This window comes from Entelurus aequoreus, linkage group LG16 (assembly GCF_033978785.1).
Source record: "Entelurus aequoreus isolate RoL-2023_Sb linkage group LG16, RoL_Eaeq_v1.1, whole genome shotgun sequence".
Classification (NCBI taxonomy): Eukaryota; Metazoa; Chordata; class Actinopteri; order Syngnathiformes; family Syngnathidae; genus Entelurus; species Entelurus aequoreus.
Genome location: NC_084746.1, coordinates 45,906,541 through 45,927,035, shown reverse-complemented (window position 1 = coordinate 45,927,035; position 20,495 = coordinate 45,906,541). Strand labels below are relative to the sequence as shown.

The 20,495-nt window shown below is 37.2% G+C and overlaps 1 protein-coding gene across 3 annotated transcripts in view; it reads right to left on the bottom strand.

Moving 5' to 3' along the window:
- The window catches only part of LOC133631078 (enhancer of polycomb homolog 1-like), a 67,279-nt gene that overhangs the window by 40,971 nt on the left and 5,813 nt on the right, over nucleotides 1–20,495 (bottom strand). The window contains exon 2 of one of the 3 annotated variants that reach the window (XM_062023112.1): nucleotides 18,477–18,556. Coding sequence is in view for 2 of the 3 variants with exons in the window: in XM_062023110.1 (XP_061879094.1) it covers nucleotides 12,360–12,512 (153 nt within the window). In the remaining variant the exon portion in view is untranslated. Of the gene's footprint in view, nucleotides 1–12,359; nucleotides 12,850–18,476; nucleotides 18,557–20,495 lie in introns of those variants that run through there. The other 2 variants (XM_062023110.1, XM_062023111.1) reach the window with 2 other exon arrangements.

The following is a 20,495-nucleotide window of genomic DNA, read 5'->3' as shown; positions in this document are numbered from 1 at the left end:
AATAAATAAATAAAAATAAAAAAAATAATAAAAAAAAACATTTTTTTTTGTGCCGGCCTTAATTCTTTCGTGGCGGGCCGCCACATATAAATGAATGTGTGGGAAACACTTTTATATTGCTTTCATATGCACATTTAATTTCTACCTGGGATACGTGAAACAGTTATCTACAATAGTGTCTCTTCTACAAAGTACATCATTTTGAATGTGTTTTTTTTTCAAATAATAAAATTTAGTTAAAATAATTCAGTATAAGAAATTTTTGAACATTTTGAACACATTTAAAAATACTGCAATAATAATAACTGTGATAATATTGGTTATCAATCACAAATACTGCCTAAGTTTGCACTCTGACAACTTTACCGCAAGGGGCTGTCAAAAGAAAGACTTCATGGTTAACACTAAGGCGAGTGTAAAGTTAACCTTTTTAACTTCATCCTGTGCCATGTCTCCAGTAAATGAGTTGTTTTAGTCTTTGTGAGTCCATGGAAACTTCACTTTTATCTCCCGCTGGATCGACATCGTTCGAGGATGGAGACAGGCCAGCTGTTGGCTTCAAGCAAACCAGCACCCGACCAGACTCCTCCACCCCAAACACATACTTTGCAGGTCAACAAACGGGGCAAATATGTGCCCTTAGAAGTGTTAATGTGCGAGCAGTGTTCAAAAGGAGTCTCTTGGAGTAGTGGCTGACAAGTTAGCAAGTGTCGCTCGCATCGCTGACAGTGACGTCATCACCATTATCATTTACTGAAGCAGAGATGCTGATAAACGCGCATGCGTCACCAGGCTCTGCTTTTTATCAATAGACTTATCAGATTTAATTTTTTATTATCTATAGCAGGGCTGTCAAACGTGTGGCCCGGAGGCCATTTGCGGCCCGCAGCTAATGTTTTAAAAGCCCACGGCACATTCTAAAAATACTATTAAAATAAACAAAAACATAACAAAAGTGGAATAAAAAAAGCTTACAGGTGAAATGTAATTTAGAAAAAGTTGCAATGTTAACTAATAAAACGCAGGTTTTTTTCTTCTTCTTTAAAACAGTCATTGTTCAAAACATAATATTGAATCAAAATCAATGTTTTTATGAATTATTAACCTATCCAAGGCTCAGATTACTTCACATCAAATGTTCCACTTTGAAAAATATTTTTTGTGGAAGATTTTGCATATTTTGTGTGTTTGCCATTAAAAAAAAAGTTTTCTTTGACAAAAAGGGCAGAAAACAAACATTAAAAAAAAAAAATAAATAAATACTTTTTTTTAGAATTGACGGATAGATCTGAAGTTGATGTATGTATGCTGTACGTATGCCCTGGCACACGATTATCATCATTTCATGACCGAAGCAAAAACAATTTTTACACTTTTATACTGAAATAAATACACCTACGACTTATTAAATAAAAATATAGAAAAAACTACCGGCAGCAATAAAGTTTAGATCCATGAAGGAAAGAAGAAAGTGAATTAATGTTTATAACTGAATACATTTACATATGCATAAAAGTTTTTTTTTTTTTTTAATGAAGTAATGTTTATGCCAACTTTTTCTAAAACAAAATATAGAATGTGAGATACAACAGGATAATGCATACATTTATCATTTGTTTTCAAAACGGTTACAAAAAAGTGAGACCCCAATATTTTACTGTGGGACCCCATTTTTATGGCTTAATGGGGTCCCTGGCACCCCATTTTGAAAAATCCTAGCGCCAACACGGTCAGTGGTTAATTTGGTCTTAAAATAATGTTGACAATAATATCGTTCATCGCAATAATTTGGTGGTCAATATATCATCCAGCAAACAAATTTTTATCGGCCCAGGCCTAATAAGCATGTCAGCCATCTAAGATAATTGAAGGCCCGGAGCACTGTGTTAATCAATTTAGACCAGACCCCAGTCTCTGGTAAAAGAAGCAACTAAACTATTATGTTTAACAAATGAGCTCACTTTGAACCTTATGGCTAATTAGCTATGCATGCATTTATTTATGCTAGCATAGATCATGTACTGAGGCGTCACACACACAGAAACAATCAAACAGCCTTGGGTCTCAACAGTCAGCAGCCAAAGCTAATCAGACTGTTTACTTGCCGCGTCCAATATTGCTAGTGTAGAAATACACTTGGATAAAGAGAACAGTCAAGAATACACAATGAACCCCCCCGCCTCTTCAACGGTTGCACATGGTGTGCTGAAATAGCTTTCTGAAATGAGCGCATCCATCACAGTCACAGCCACTGTCCCAGACGCTGCAAGTGACAGTTAACGTGACGGACAGCTACAGGGAAGTGGGGCGGTGGTCTGCTTGGACCAGTGAGGGGTGCATCACTTCAAACAAACTGCATGAGGAAACATGGTGGATATGTCAAAAACTGCTAATATTCCACTTATGCTCGCCACGTTAGTACATGTTTACAAGTAGGGATGTTCCGATCATGGTTTAATGTTGCCGGTACAAATACAAATCACATATATTAACTGTACATTCTTAAATGTATTCTTGGGGAGTGCCATTAACAGTTTAACAATATCAACACAATAATTAAAAAATAAACAGCAAAAACTACTGTATTACACTTTTAAACTATTTGTTTTTTGCCTTTAAACGTCACTTGTGTCTAGGGAATTACCTAAACATTAACAAAAACAAAAAAATGGTTATGCAGAAACGATAATTTAGATCTGATTACTCTAGTATCGGGCATATACTAATACTACCCTTAAAGGGGATCTGCCCTTTTTTTGGACCAAATCGGTCACAATCCTTATGAGAGACATGACCATTGTTTTGCACTCTAATTTGTAATAATAGTCTTGTTTAAGGTGGCTAGCAATGCAGCTAATGGGAGCAATCCATTCTGCCTCAAAGGCCCAACGCCAATGTTCCCTCTCACTCACTACTAGGGTTTTCCGGTATACTGGTACTAGTATAGTATCGCGGAACTAATGAATCAAAAACCGTAGTATACTCTTAAAAGTACCGGTTGCCCTTCTGTTAACGGGCATGACGGCGCGCCGTCGTCACGTTGTGACATTGCTGGTTTTTCAAGGACAGGAGCATGTTCAGCAGTGCACAATGGAGTACTTGCAAGCAGACATGGTGTGTGGACAGAAAAGGGAGAATGGACGCATTGTGGTTTAAAAACTAACGATAAAGGTGAAGCTATAACATTGAAACGCTGCTCAGCAAAAGGGGCTTTAAAACATGGCTAGCTAGTTAGCAACTAACTTCCAGCCGCAGTCGGCAGTGTTTTAGCTACTTCAAAATCACTAATCCTCGCCTCCATGGCAACAAAGTAAATTTCTTCCAGGTACCATTCCTGCAGGACGAGGAATAGCTAAACATGCTTCACTACACACCGTAGGAGGATACAATAGCTCACGGGCGTCACCGCTAACAAAAGACAGCGCTCCTGAGTGTAAACCAATGCCATGGGTGGATCTACACCTGACATTCACTGTAATGATACCAAGTACAAGAGCGTATCTGGTCGATACTACTATGATTACATTTGTATTTTTTATGGTCACAAAATCTTCTTTCTTTAAAAAAAATAAATTCATGTTTAAAAACTCAGGAAATACCTCCCTGAACACGTGACGACTTTGAATATGACCAATGTATGATCCTGTAACTACTTGGTATTGGATTGATACCTAAATTTGTGGTATCATCCGAAACTAATGTAAAACATCCAAAAGAAGAATAAGTGATTATTACAATTTAACAGAAACATAGATATACCATGTTGAAACGGAAAATAACCAGATATTAACAGTAAATGAACAAGTTGATGAATAATACATTTTCAAAGCTTGTGCTTTATAATTTTGACAAAATAGAATGGGGAATGACAATAGATTGCTTACTTACTACTAAGAAAAGTTGTCTAGTGAGTTTACTATTTTATTTAAGGCCAAAATTGTTCTTCAATTTCAATAACAAACATGTTTAATGTACCGTAAGATTTTTTGTTAAAATAAAGACATGTTTAATCATGAGACTTTGTTAGAATTAAGACAATAAAAATGTTTGTGGTCCCCTTTATTTAGAAAAGTATGAAAACACATTTTGGTACTGGTACCAAATTATTGGTATCGGGACAACCCTACTCACTACCACTACACCCTCCAAATGAAGAAACAAGGGGTGGAGCTTTGTAATCTTCCCTAGGTATTGGGACACCACTTGCTACGTCACTGCATAGTTTATGTTTGGGCACATAAGTGACTACATAGTTACGTTTGCACATTTGTCTCACCAAGAGTTATCCTGACACCTATATTTTGTATTTCAATACTTTGATACTTTTTTAAATAAAAGGGGACCACGAAAAATGTAATTGTCTTAATTTTAACAGAAAATATTATGATAAAACTTATGAATAAACATATGTCTGTTTCTTAATGCACACAAAGAACAGTTTACAATAGTTTTACATATTAGACAGTTTGCCATAATCTAGAATTAGGTTAGAATAGAAAGCTCTATTGAGATTGTATCAAATGCTTCATAATGTATGGATGCCAATTTTGATTAGTAAATACTGAAAACAATAGGGTTAAAACTGCAAATAAGACATAGCAGGTAAAACACACATTTTTTAAGATAAAACTAATTAAATGTTTTAAAGCGCTTCCAGCGCAGAACTCACATGTTTAAAGCGTCACCTTTATTGATCGTTTTGAAACCCAAATACCTCCATATTGCGCTTCACGCACCCTCCTTTTTAACCAGTAGAAATGAAATTTGATCATTATTCCTTTCGAAAATCTTTCTGCTTGTATGCGCGTTTTGACACACGACTGCGCCGTGCCTCGGCTCAGCAAAGTCACTGCCGCACAGCAGCATAAGTGGATGGAAAAAAAAAGTTTTTTCCAAGGGCAGTACTCGCAGTAGTACCTTTTTTTTTAAAGTCATTAGTACCGAGGTACTTTATTATTATTGATATACCATACTAGGGCTGGGCGATATGGCCTTTTTTTAATATCTCGATATTTTTAGGCCATATCGCGATCCACGATATATATCTCGGTATTTTGCCTTAGCCTTGAATGAACACTTGATACATATAATCACTAGTATGATGATTCTATGTGTCTACATTAAAACATTCTTCTTCATACTGCATTAATATATGCTCATTTTAAACTTTCATGCAGAGAGGGATATCACAACTAAGTCAATTCACCAAAACTGTATTTATTAAACAGTTATTAAGCAGTGGCACAAACATTCATGTTATTTCCAAAACAGAAAGTGCAAGATTGTCAGAGACATTTTAAAACAAGTTATTAGTGCACTTTTGTGCATGGTGTCACTAAGATGACTTATCAAAACAACACTAAATTAAAGTGCACTTTTTGTACAGAACGCCACTACAATAGTTTAAAACATGATGTCACACAAGATATTTCAATACCAAATACCAAACCACCGTCAGACGATAGACCCGTGCTGTTTTTCTTGGGAATTAATTATTCCTACATTTGTTACCAGATTCTCACCTTCTTTCTCTCGTATTACCACTCAAACCACACCGTTAGCTGTTAGCATCACAGCTAACGTTATCATGTCGCTACCTATCTGCTCCGCGGGAGCGTGTGACGTTGCTCACGTGACAGTATGTGACGTATGTAAGAAGGTGCGCTTGTTTTAAGTCTCTGTGAGAAGGAGGGACAGGAAAGTGAAAAACGCAAGCAGTTTAATGCCCTGCAGCTAAAAGCAACTGTGTGAGAACATATACTCGAATATCACGATAGTCATTTTCTATATCGCACAGAGACAAACCCGCGATATATCGAGTATATCGATATATCGCCCAGCCCTATACCGTACAACCTTAGCCCCAAACTGCACTCATGTTCGAAATAAATTTCAACCAACCAACCACTATTACACAACAAACTGAGCAGCAATAGAGTTAACAGCTGAGATGGTGTTTTTATCATTCATCATGCTTCGGTTGAAGAATAAACAAAGAACTACACGTACAAGAAGCCGTCATCTCCAACTGTTGTCTCTCGTGAATTTTATTAAGGTGCTTAGCGAATGTTCGCAAGCTTTTTGTAAGTATTTTAGTCTAATTTTTTTTTTAGTATTTTAGCCCAGCTCAGTGGCCTTGTGGTTAGTGTCCGCCCTGAGACTGGGAGGCCGTGAGTTCAAGCCCCGGCAGAGTCATACCAAAGACTACAAAAAATGTGACCCACTGCCTCCCTGCTTGGCAATTAGCATCAAGGATTGTAATTGGGGGTTAAATCACCAAATGATTCCCGAGCATGGCGCACGCTGCTGCTCACTGCTCCCCTCACCTCCCAGGGGGTGAACATGGGGATGGGACAAATGCAGAGGACAAATTTCACCACACCTCGTGTGTGTGTGTGTGTGTGACAATCATTGGAACTTTAACTTTTAACGTTAATTTGTACTGTTAGCCACGCTAGTTAACATTACAAACTAAGGTGTAATATATTATATAACTGTTACAGAAATTGGGGAATTTTTTCTGGCCCTACCTGAGCGAGTCAGCATCTGAAATCTCTTACTCTGAAGGGCTAGATTCTACCCCCTTCCCCTCATTATGACCACTACACCTACATGCAAAGAGTCATTGAGACACCCCTACCCTCACGGGAACACACAAAATGTAGGGCTAGCACAATTTCCCCTAGACTGCCAAGATACCTGTGGCGGTGGGGCCGTCGTTATGGGTGTCATTATGACGTCATCGAATAATTTGCGCACTTTGCTTTATTATATTTGTTTAAAAAGGCTCACAAAATGTATGCATACATTTAAAAACAAATGTTATTTAGTCTGCAGTAAATTGTATCGAATCATATTGTTTTAAAAAGTATTGTTAGTAATCGTATCGTAACCATGTATCAAGAGTCATACCAGGTCGCCATTTAAGGTAGAGTTAAACGAAGCAAAAACAATGGAGCAGGTGCACATGTGGACCGACAGTTGAGTAGAACAAAATGGAATAATATACAATTAAGAGTCAATTAAGACAAAATGGAAAAATCTAACTTTTGCTGTATATTTTCCAAACAATTGTGTTTGTCAGCAGTAAAAATTGAACAAAAGGGAACACGCTGCACATTTCAACTGAGGCAGTGTGTGTGTGAGAGAGATGCCTGTGGATCTCCAGCAGGACCACGTAGGCAGCGACCTCATTTTTGTAAACAATACAAAGCTTTGATCCAAAAATAAACAATGCACGTGTTGAGAAACTTTTTACTCGACCCTGACACAAGTTACACCACCAAAAGATAAACACGCCAATGGCTTCTCGCAGCAGACCACTGCGCCATGATTAAATACTGAGCAGGGTGCAAATTTACATACAATGCAATGTCAACTTTTCTTACCCATTAGTGCTTGTTTGTGTATTTGAGATCACCGAAAATTTGAAATCAAACCATGGAGGCACAGCGGAGATATTTACTGTATAAAACAATGTTGCATTCCTTCATACTTGCCTCAAACGAGCCGGTTGGAATTTGCAACGTTTCACCCTATTGGTGATGTCAGCGAATATCTCTATATATTGTTAAGTTTTACAAAAATAGCTTTCGCGAGTCAGCCATAGTAGTCCGACACTCTAGTCAATGAGTTCCTTATTTTTTCCTCTATCCTCTTGTTGTGGGGCAGACTGGCTTGTACATGCACATGTATGCTAAAATCCTCTGCTGTTGCTATTTTTTATTGATTGGATATACCGGACGTCACATTCCGACCTTAAGTATGCGTGGTGGTCAAGCTAGCCTGTTCTCAATGGGTACTAACAAACCTGCATCATGAGAATGGAAATAGGGTGTGTGCAGCCGAAGAGGACCCTTCGTATTGCGCATGCGCCAGTCTCAACGCGCGGGATACAACCCGGAAACCGATACCATTCATTAAAAACTTTGCAACAATTGTAATGAAGGATATTGTTTACTTACTTCACAAATTCAAAAAATAGAACACGTAAAAGTGCATCGATGGGGGGAAAAAAGGCAATTTAAGAAGGTAACTAAGAAATGTAGAATGCTGGCTTTATTCATATACGAATGAGATGAAAGAGGTACATTAAAGGGGAACTGCTTTTTTTTTTTGCCCATTGTACACAATCATGAAAGACAAGAACACACACGTTTTTTTACGATTTTAAAGATAAAAAAAAGCGCTTGAAAGATGAAACCAATGGGAATCACCTTCAAAGCCCGCTCAAACACTTCAAAACAGTATACACACACAGTGCAAGTAAGTATATATATACATATACACTTGTGTTTGTTTATGGAAGTAGGACACAAATTTGTTGCCTGGAGTCAGACGTGTGTGTGTGTGTGTATATATATATATATATATATATATATATATTAGGGCTGCAACTAACGATTAATTTGATAATCGATTAATCTGTCGATTATTACTTCGATTAATCAATTAATAATCGGATAAAAGAGAAACTACATTTCTATCCTTTCCAGTATTTTATTGGAAAAAAACAGCATACTGGCACCATGTTGTGGACATTGGGGGTGCAGCATACACCAATAATAACACAGAAATGTAACTCATCAGAACTGAATCAGATATTGTACACATTTCTGTTGTGAATAATAAAGGATTCATTTTAGGCTGCCTCTGAATAATAGCATGAAATATTCCAGCACCTTCATAACGTTTAGTTATACTAAAGCGTCACTCAAATCTAAATATATTTATATAGCTTTATCAGCCCGGCTACATTGATCCATTATGAAACCAACCTGAGATATTTCTGTCAGTTACGTTTATTTCGAAATTGGTAACCGTGCGTTTTCTCTCTCAAAACGGAGTCAAATGTGCCGGAGACACATTATCAGCCCCGCGTTGCAACAAAGGCATAACTTTAACGTTACTCACAAAAAAGCTGAACTCATGAATGCTTGTTGCCACTCTGGACTTAAAAAGTTACGTACTGTGAGTTCTTCCCTTTATCCATGGCTGCAACATGTTTCTTCTTCAGGTGCTCCTGAAGCAATGTTGTACTTCCGTGCCATTTTGCAGGAAACGGTCTTCTTTGAAGTCTTTAAAGTAAAGTGTTCCCACACTTTTGACGACTTAGGTCGTACACTTTTCTCCATTGAAGCAATAAACTCAAGATGTTTCTCCGCTAAACTATCGGTAGTGTTTTCCTGCGCCATTTTTCAAATTTTTCCAGCAAAGGAGACGCCGTCGTCACGTGAGCTGCACATGACACATCATTGGCTAGCTTACGCCACCTCATGAGACATAGCCTAACCGCCGCCCTGGCGCTGTTTTGTACTGTTTTTGTACTTATTTTGATTATTGTTTCTCAGCTGTTTGTAAATATTGCAGTTTTTAAATAAAGGCTTATAAAAATTAAAAAAATAAAAATAACCACAAAAAAAAAAGCCTCCGCGCATGCGCATAGCATAGTTCCAACGAATCGATGACTAAATTAATCGCCTAATATATATATATATATATTAGGGCTGCAACAACTAATCGATTAAATCAATTACCAAAATAGTTGGCGATTAATTTAGTCATCGATTCGTTGGAACTATGCTATGCGCGGAGGCTTTTTTTTTTTGTGGTTATTTTATATATATATATATATATATATATATATATATATATATATATATATATATATATATATATATATATATATATATATATATATATATATATACAACAAATTTGAGTCCTACTTCCATAAACAAACAAGTGTGTTTTCTAATCATGGCAGACTTGGTAACAGACAACAAACAACTATTTTTTTGACAAATGAGGATTTACAACCTTATACTTTTCAAGCTAAATATGCTGCTCCTTATAGACGTAACCACGAAAGAAGAGTGGGATGCTTGTATATGCTTTTTGTATGAAAATGTAAGCCTCTTTTGTACTCCGTTCACGCGCTGCTTGCTGTACAACTGCCATTTTAACTTGGTTGACCACTTTTCACTTTCGGGAAGAAGTCATATGACGGAATACAAGCATTAACAAAGCCATATATTTTTATATATACATACATATATAGACATATATATACATACATCCATCCATTTTCTACCGCTTGTCCCTTTTGGGGTCGCGGGGGGTGCTGGAGCCTATCTCAGCTACACATAGGCGGAAAGCGGGGTACACCCTGGACAAGTCACCACCTCATCGCAGGGTGATAGACAGACAACATTCACACTCACATGCATACATAAACACACGCGTCTTACAGTAATATTCTTATGTAACTAAGAGCATCGGTTAAATGAGCGCAGACATTAAAGTGACAGCATCGTTCCTCCTGTCTGCAGACCTGCTGTGCCATCTGACACACTGAACCCGACACGGCGCAGCCACACTGGAGGCAGAAAGCAAACACTGAGTACTAAGATGACCTGCCATGAATGATGCTGCTCATTACTCAGCTGCACATTTGGCATCCTTCAGAGGGTACCAGGCTGAAAATGAAAGCACCACTTTGTCACATTGATGTTAACAATATGATTTGAGGAACAATAACACTGAAGGGTTCCCATTGTAAAACATGAGGTCTACATCCAACAAACCACATTGGCAACTAGGCTATAATCTGACTCATTCACTGTGTTACTCTATGTGAAAAAGAAAACCTACAAACATTCCATCACTATTCACTGTACATATACTTAAATATTGGCCTAAGAAAGACTGAACAGTGTTTGTTATTTAAAAGAACCACCATAGGCACATGGACATCATGCATCTAAAGCAGGGGTCCCCAAACTACGGCCCGAGGGGCGGCCCCCCAGCATCCAAAATCCGGCCCACGGGAAGTCCCAAGTTAAAAAAAAAAGTTTTTGTTTTTTTAATCTTTCCATTCTAATCCATTTTCTACCGCTTGTTACTCTCGGTGTCTCCTAGCCGCTTAGGCAAATCATATTGTCTAAAAATGAATTTTCCCATCGATAACGTGACAATGTTAAATGTTGATGAACATCAATGTTAATTGATGTTAAATGACAAAACGGATTATAAAGACAATATATATATATACATACATATATATATATATATATATATACACGTACATACATACACACACACACACACATATATATATACACACACATACATACAGCCTAGCCCTCGGCCAAATTTTTTTTAACCAAATGCAGCCCCCCCGAGTCAAAAAGTTTGGGGACCCCTGATCTAAAGTATGCTTGTGTTTTTATATGAATGAGTACCCACATGTATTTAAACGAGAGTAAGGTTCATACTCCAACAGGCTAGGCTCCTTCAGCTTCCTTCCCGAACTGTGCGATTCAAGAACTCCTTCATTCCGCACTCCATCCAGCTGTAGAATCACTCGTCATACAGCAATAGATGATATCTGCCTATTACCTGACACCTTCTATGTCAGCTATTTCTCTGTTTTTAATGTCTATTTTCTGCTGGATCTACTCTCAATATTATGCTGCTGCTGTCACATATACTGTAATATTGTACATGGTAATTGTTATGTATTATATTGTATATATGTTAGACATAATATAATAACTGTATATATAATATACTGTACACATATGTATATATTCGTATGTATGTTATTTCATATCGCTACATTTAGTCTATTCATACCTGCATTGTCCTTTCCATCCTTACACTTTCCATCATTGCAACTGAGCTCCTGTGTTGAACAATTTCTCTTGTGGATCATTAAAGTTTGTCTAAGTCTAAGTTATCAAAACATTAGCAACCTTGCAAACTACAGTCACAATTGTAAGCATCTTGTTAATATAATACTCCTGTGGCAGTGTCACATGTTTAAATGAACATAAACTACGTGTATAAACAACAACAGAGTTTTGTCCGTAAACCAAGCACATGCAGTCATGTTAAGAGTGATTAAAGGTTGTAAAACACACTGAAAAATGGCAGGTAGTGAAAAGCATGGCTGCAGTGTTGACATTCCGGTCTAGTCGTGGCACACAAGCCAACACACGAGCGCCCTCTAGCTGCGCTCCCACGCCACTACGCCAACACAAGGCCCGGTCTCTGCCAGACGACACAAAATGTCGGAATCGCCCAAGTCACATGACTCCTTTGTACTCGGAAAGCCACCTAACGCTTAAATCAAACTACAAAACTGGACAAAGGCATCAAATATAGTCAAAACATGCCCCCGCCTTGTTTGATATGCGATCAAAACCCAGAATATATGCGGATTACAGCGGGAATCCGTCGTGTTTGTCGTGGAAAAAATTGGCCGCCATTTTGTGATCGCTTGCGCAGAAAAGAAGAGGGTGTCTGTGATGGTGTAAAAGCACATTTAGGACATTGTGGAATAAATAAAAGCATACCGATTCCTCTTCTTTCTCCATCCCGGTCGGCATCTGTGGCACTGCCCGGTTAATGGACGCATATTCGTGCAGGTCTGGTAAATCCTCACAACGGAAGACGGGCAGCGGCTTGGTAGCGTCCAGCGCCCGCGCCCGAAACGACAATTTACTCATTTTTTTTCACAAGTCCGCACGCAAAAGATGTCTACAAGATGTCCTAATATCCACCGCGGTGACGAGTGAAGCTTTCATGGATGATTCTGTGCGGTTAATCGCTACTCTGACGTTCGAATGCTTGTAGCTTGTATGTAGGGCGTCGCCAGCGGAGCCGGGGGAAGGCCCGGATCTCGGTCGCTCTCTCTCGGACTGTTTCTTTCCGGCGCTCCGCTCCCTAGCGTTGGCTCAGTGCGCCATGGCCAACATGGCGGACATTTAAAAGTCTTTTGCCGTGTTTTGCTCGCAGCGGTCCAACCCCCAGCCCGCCCAGCGACCATTCCCGCGCGGCTCTGGGCGCGTGCGCGTTGCGGCCATGGGGGAGAAGGGGCCATCGGCGGCGCGCACCGCCACAAACTAATACTTTGATTAAGATTGATACATTGAACAATACAAATACACATTTTATATACAACTCTAGCTTAAAGACTCATGACGTAACTTTACATCATATGAGCGCTTATAAAGCTATATCACAACACAATAATAATATAACATTAGAAATAAACAATTGAAAACTTTTTTTTTTTTTTTAAATGCACGTTTCACGAATACAAAATATGCACAATAAATGTTTTTGAATTTATGTTTATAAAATCTATTTAATATATATTACATGTAATTATATTGATAAAGGAATTTTCAGAGACAGTTTACAGCACAAACAAGAACAATGCTGAACACCAGTGTTTCATATAATTGATCCTGAACTGATTCATTGCCATTTTTATAGCTTATCATATATATTCTCTATTTATTTATTCAACATGCATTGTTTGTCAGTTTTTACTACTTATCCTTTTCATCACTTACTATGACTTTTGATTGATTGATTTTTCATTTCATTTATTTATTTATATCAGGCAATAACATAAAAAAGTACAAAGTTGACAACACATAATAATATAAATTAATATAGTGCAAAAGGTAATGTATAGAATGTAATTCATGATTGTCCAGTTTTGCCTGGAAGGGAGTGGGAAGAAGATCACTTATTTAATCCCACCCCCAGTTCTCCATTCAGTGATTATTCACATGAGTTTCACTCTTACTTTGTTCAAGGATTATAATACAGATGTTGTATCATAGAGGCATTACCACAGGTATCAATAATTATTACACTGTAACAATAATTTGTATCAACAATGTGGGAATAATGAACATACCAACAATGGTAATAGACAACATAGCAATAATGGTAAGGAAACATTGAGCACATGTTAACACTTTGAGACAGATTATAGCAGCAGGTCAATTTAAAGACCCTCATCTCTATATTTGAACCAGACCCCATGTTTGTATAATAGTTTAAATCGATTAATAGTTTGGCATTGCTTGTGATGTAAGTCCAGTTTGTTTCATAGTTTGAGATTGAAACTTTTATTAGTAGATTGCACAGTACAGTACATATTCCTTACAATTTACCACTAAATGGTAACACCCAAATAAGTTTTTCAACTTGTTTAAGTCGGGCGGGGGTCCACGTTAATCAATGCATGTTCTTCCCCCATCAGAAAACGGTGATGTGATCAGATGAATGAACAGTGACTAGTTGCTGAGACATGGAGAAAGAGTAAGACTGGAAAAGCTCTGCTTCTTCCCACTCCTTTTTGGACATGTTGAATTGTAAACATGTCATCGTCTTAAGTAAATTACCTTAATATATTATAAAAAGCAAATATTGACAACATAGATATCACACAGTTAAAAAGTGCAGGTTTTAGTCATATCAACAGCAATGTTAGGAATGCCCCGGATTGTAAATAATTCAATGTATATACTCTGACGATTAACTTGTGTGATGACTGTATTATGATGATAGTATATATTTGTACCATGAATTGATTTACGTGGACCCAGACTTAAACAAGTTGAAAAACTTATTCGGGTGTTACCATTTAGTGGTCAATTGTACGGAATATGTACTGAACTGTGCAATTTACTAATAAAAGTTTCAATCAATCAAAAGCTTCTTTAAGGACCAAAAGATCCGACTCCTTTTCGTTGAATTGTAAACATTACATTGTGTTAAGTAAATAAATACACTTAATACATTATAAAAAGCATCTATTGACAACATACATACAACACTGTAGTGTTGTTCTGATACCAATATTTTGGCACCGGTACCAAAATTATTTCGATACTTTTCGGTACTTGTCTAAATAAAGGGGACCAGAAAAAAAAAACATTATTGGCTTTATTTTAACAAAAAATCTTATGGTACATTAAACATATGTTTCTTATTGCAAGTTTGTCCTAAAATAAAATAATGAACATACAAGACAACTTGTCTTTTATTAGTAAGTAAGCAAACAAAGGCTCCTAATTTAGCTGCTGATATATGCAGTAACATATTGTGTCATTTTCCTTTCTATTATATTGTCAACATTATTAAGGACAAGTGGTAGAAAATGAATTATTTATCTACTTGTTAATATCTGCTCACTTTCTCTTTTAACATGTTCTATCTACACTTTGGTTAAAATGTAATAATCACTTATTCTTCTGTTTAATACTTTACATTAGTTTTGGATGATACCACAAATTTGGGTATCAATCTGATACCAAGTAGTTACAGGATCATACATTGATCATATTCAATGTCCTCATGTGACCAGGGACATATTTCCTGAGTTTATAAATATAATATACTTTTTTTTTTTTTAAACGAAAGATGTTGTCATGTACTTTTCAGAGGTGGTATAGTACCAAATATGATTCATTAGTATCGCGGTACTATACTAATACCGGTATACCGTACAACCCTACAACACTGTTAAAAAAGGCGCAAGTTTTAGTCATAGCTACAGCAATATTAAGAATGCTTCTTTAATGACCAAAATATTGTGAAAGCCTACAAAATATAGCCTATCCATCTAATATGTGGGTCTCAACTTTATTGGTGATTAACAGTTTAAACAATGATTTTATAAAAGTCATATTTATGTTAAAATTATTAATAACAGTTACCATTCTAATATTACATTTACAAATCCACCAAATTTAAATGTATAACAACTGCACCTGCACTGAAAGACAAGGTGTAGTATCTCTATGGATGTTCATGCATCCAGGTCATTTTATTCTCAGAGCATGCAATCGATCACAACTGGACTGTTCAGTTTGTCTAAGAAGACGTTTCGTATCTCATCCAAGTAGGCTTCATCAGTTCATGCTCACAGACTTAGGCTCAGTTTGAATTCTCCCTCCTCCCCCTCCCCTCCCCTCCTTCAACCACCGCCATGGCACTAGCATCTCGTGTCATGGCAAAGTATTGCAACGATGCATACGGACATCGCTCCAGTCTCGCTACGTCATCAACGCTAGCTGTTTGCCAGCGGTGACGTAAGGCAGATGTGACAAATGTTTGTTTACTTTCAAGATGCTGTCACACATAGGGTTGAATATGAATCATATTCGGTACTATCGTGTCATTGTTGGTTTTAGGAGCAGACGAGCATGTTCCGCAGCACACAATCTCGGAGTACTTACAAGCAGACACAGTGTGTAGACAGAAAAGGGAGATTGGACGCATTTTGGCTTATAAACTAACGATAAAGGTGAAGTTATAACACTGAAACACCCTCAGGAAGAGGTGCTTTAAGACATGGTTAGCTAGCGGCTAAAGTCCACCCGAAGTCGGCAGTGTTGTAGCTACTTCTAATTCACTAATTCTCGCCTCCATGGCGACAAATAAAGTACATTTCTTACAAGTATCATCCCTGCAGGACGAAGAATAGCTAAACATGCTTTACTACACACCGTAGCCCACCGGCGTCATTACCTGAATGTAAACAAATGCCATTGGTGGATCTACACCTAACATCCACTGTAATGATACCGAGTACAGGAGCGTATCTAGTCGATACTACTATGATTACATTGATATTTTTTAGCATCAGAAAATCTATTTTCGTTTGTTTTTTTTTATATTATGTTTATAAACTCAGGAAATATGTCCCTTGACACATGAGGACTTTGAATATGACCAATGTATGATCCTGTAACTACTTGGTATCGGATTGATACCTAAATTTGTGGTGTCATTCAAAACTAATGTAAAGTTTTAAACAACAGAAGAATAAGTGATTACTACATTTTAACAGAAGTGTAGATAAAACATGTTAAGAGAAAATAACCAAATATTAACAGTAAATGAAAAAGTAAATTAATAATACATTTTCTACCACTTGTCCTTAATAATGTTGACAAAATAATAGAATGATAAATGACACAATATGTTACTGCATATTTCAGCTGAGTATTTAGGAGCCTTTGTTTGTTTACTTACTACTAAAAGACAAGTTGTCTAGTATGTTCACTATTGTATTTAAGTACAAACTTGCAATAACAAACAGCGTGGCGAAGTTGGTAGAGTGGCCGTGCCAGCAATCGGAGGGTTGCTGGTTACTGTGGTTCAATCCCCACCTTCTACCATCCTAGTCACGTCCGTTGTGTCCTTGGGCAAGACACTTCACCCTTGCTCCTGATGGGTGCTGGTTAGCGCCTTGCATGGCAGCTCCCGCCATCAGTGTGTGAATGTGTGTGTGAATGTGGAAATACTGTCAAAGCGCATTGAGTACCTTGAAGGTAGAAAAGCGCTATACCAGTATAACCCATTTATCATTTATTATATGTTTAATGGACCATAAGATTTTTTTGTTAAAATGAAGCCAATGATGCAATTTTTTGTGTTCCCTTTCATTTAGAAAAGTACCGAAATACATTTTGGTACCGGGACAACACTAGTCACACACGATGTTTGGCTTCGCTCGAGCTCTTTTTATTTTCTTTCGCCTGTGTTCATTACGAACACCGTTTAGAAGACAACGTTTTTGGCGAACTATGCAAGTGCTGCAGCAACAGCTTGTGGTAAGTAAAATGTGTTTCATTTGTTTTTACGTGCAGTAGCAAAGGTTTGAAGTAAACCACGGGTGTCATTATTATAAAAATCATTAATTACGCTTATTTGTACGTTTCCAGTCTGCCATCTTTATCCTCGCACTCGATAGTGTAGAGAGGTCTGTGAGCTCACTTCGCTTAGAGGGAGGTACTTCCCCCTACCTGACAGATAATTCAAGTGCCTGTTGATTGACGTGAACGCCCAAAACCAAGAAGGGAGGGCAAACAAGGGCTGGGAGGGGTAGTCGACTTGAGCCTTATTTTAGCTGAGCTCTATCTAGTGGTACGCCAAAGAACCACTTAATTAAATATTTAAGCACAGTGTTACTATTCAAACTGTGTGTAAGTAAGTAAGTACATTTTTATTTATAAAAGCGCTTTGCACAGATAAAATCACAAAGTGCTGAACAAAACATAGGTAAATTAAAACCAAAATTAAATTAAACAACAATGGCAACATCATAAAAATGATAAAAGGGATACAAAGTGGATTTTAAAAGTAGTTAAAAAGTTCATTAACTAAAAGCTTTACTAAAAAAGAAATCTTCAAATGTTTTTTAAAAGTGTCAACACAGTCAAGCTCACAGAGGGACTGGTGTAATGTTATTTAAATAAACTTGTTAGATAAAACCTCTGCCTTGTTTTAATGAATACTTAGGCCTACTACTCTACTGTATTTTATTGTTGTTCATTATGGTGGCACTTGGAGAGCCAAGTATTTTCTGAGGTGTTACTTGGTGAAAAAAAGTTTAAGAACCACTAATTTATGATACCGTAATCTCCAATATGTGGACTCAAGACGTAAAAGCAGCTGTCTGCTTCAAAGAAACAACATTCACAGCATGAGTATAAATAACAATAGAGAGGACTCAAAATAGCACAAAATAACTCTGGGAGAGGACCATCATCATTAATAAAACTCATTGAATGTTCAAGGAGTCCAACTAGTGACGCTTGTCAAAAATATTCTATGAGATTTGACATTAATATTTGGCATCATCAAGAAGCACAACAACTTACTTGCCACAGATGACTCCATGTTTAACTACAACAAGTCCACTTCTCCTTCCATGTAATCCATTAAACTGCATATTGAGGCCCTGAAAAAAATAAAGACAAGATGAGTATTGTTCACAAAAATACTCTATTGTTGCGTTTTTACATTAATGCGTTTTGCGAGCTGTAAAGTGAAAGCTTTTCAAATACAGCGCAGCTTTTAAGAAGGTAAACAAACACCTGTGGTGCGGTGAAATTTGTAATTCAAACACATATTTGAGGAAAAATAAGTTGCACAAGTCAACACGGTGGATCAGCGGTTAGCACGTCTGCCTTTACAGTTAGGGCATCAGAGTTTGGAAGTCACATAAACCTTCAGGGTTTGACCTTACTTTGTTTTACCGGTACACTTGTAGGTCAGTTAAAATGCCCACAGCTTGACCCTGGAACAGACTACCGGTATTTGTATTTCCTGGGTGGACTTGTGTTCCACCTTAGAAGAAAATACAGGTTTAAATCGCTGAGGTTCCATTAAAAGTGGGCATGTTTCTAAAGCTGCAAAGTATGAATGAATGAGTTGTTTTACAATGTGGTGTAGGAAGGCACATTTTACAGAAATATGTACTTGACTAGCTGATCTGTTCAAAATATGATATGTTATATGATATAGTAATGCACACAAATGAGTATACATGTTCAAATTTCAGCAAGTTGCCTCCTCAAACCGTCACACTGAAAATATATTTGAAGCCAGCACAGCCAAACATCAGCTCGTAAGGTATTTACATTATTAAAAGTTGTATTGTTAGTGTACTTTTCTTAGAAACATTTTACTGACTAATATTTTTAAAAAAATACCACTGAGTCTCATAATGTAAAGGTTGAAAGACACTAAACTGAACATTATTGTTTACACCAGATGTTTACATTACTTTAAAGACATCAACTGTAAGTTATTCTTTTATGTATTTGCTTCAAACAGTAGATGTTCTTGCACAATTATTTGCACTTAAAAATATGTGATTAGAACATGTTAGTATTATATTTGTGTTTAATTACAGTAAGTGTTTACCCAAAACATTTCTGCTACTTCATTTTACACACTATGGCATTTTTACCAAGCTTTTCTGGGGGGGATATACTCACCGCCATAATATCATACCGTGGCCTTAATACAACGTGATTTTGATACCGTTACATCCCAAGTTTAGACTGGCAAAAAATATGATCTGTGTCTTATTAAAAAAAAAAAAGTTTTTAAACACACAGTACAAGCCAAAAGTTTAGACACACCTTATCATTCAATGCATTTTCTTTATTTTCATGACTATTTACATTGTAGATTGTCACTGAAGGCATCAAAACTATGAATGAACACATGTGGAGTTATGTACTTAACAAAAAAAGGAAAATAACTGAAAACATGTTTTATATTCTAGTCTCTTCAAAATAGCCACCCTTTGCTCTGATTACGGCTTTGCACACTCTTGGCATTCTCTCGATGAGCTTCAAGAGGTAGTCACCTGAAATGGTTTTCACTTTACAGGTGTGCTTGAAGCTCAATGAGAGAATGCCAAGAGTGTGCAAAGCAGTAATCAGAGCAAAGGGTGGCTATTTTGAAGAGACTAGAATATAAAACATGTTTTCAGCCGCATGCGGCTCTTTAGTGCCGCCCTAGGGGCTCCCTGGAGCATTTTTAAAAAAGGATTGAAAATGGAAAAAGATGGGGGAAAATATTGGTTTCAGTATGTTTTTTGTTTGAGGACAATTGTTAGAAAGCCCACTGTTTAATATGTTTGTGTGTATGCTTCACTGATGAGAGTGTTTGGTGAACATCGTATTGTCCTACTAATTTCGGCGGTTCTTGAACTCACCATAGTGTGAACTGTGACGCAACAGTTTGTTTACATGTAAAATCTTCCACTCCTCCTTTGTCTCATTTTGTCCACCAAAAGTTTCATGCTGTGCGTGAATACACAAAGGTGCGCTTTGCTGAAGTTATTGACTTGTTGGAGTGCTGATCAGGCATACTTTGTCAGTGCA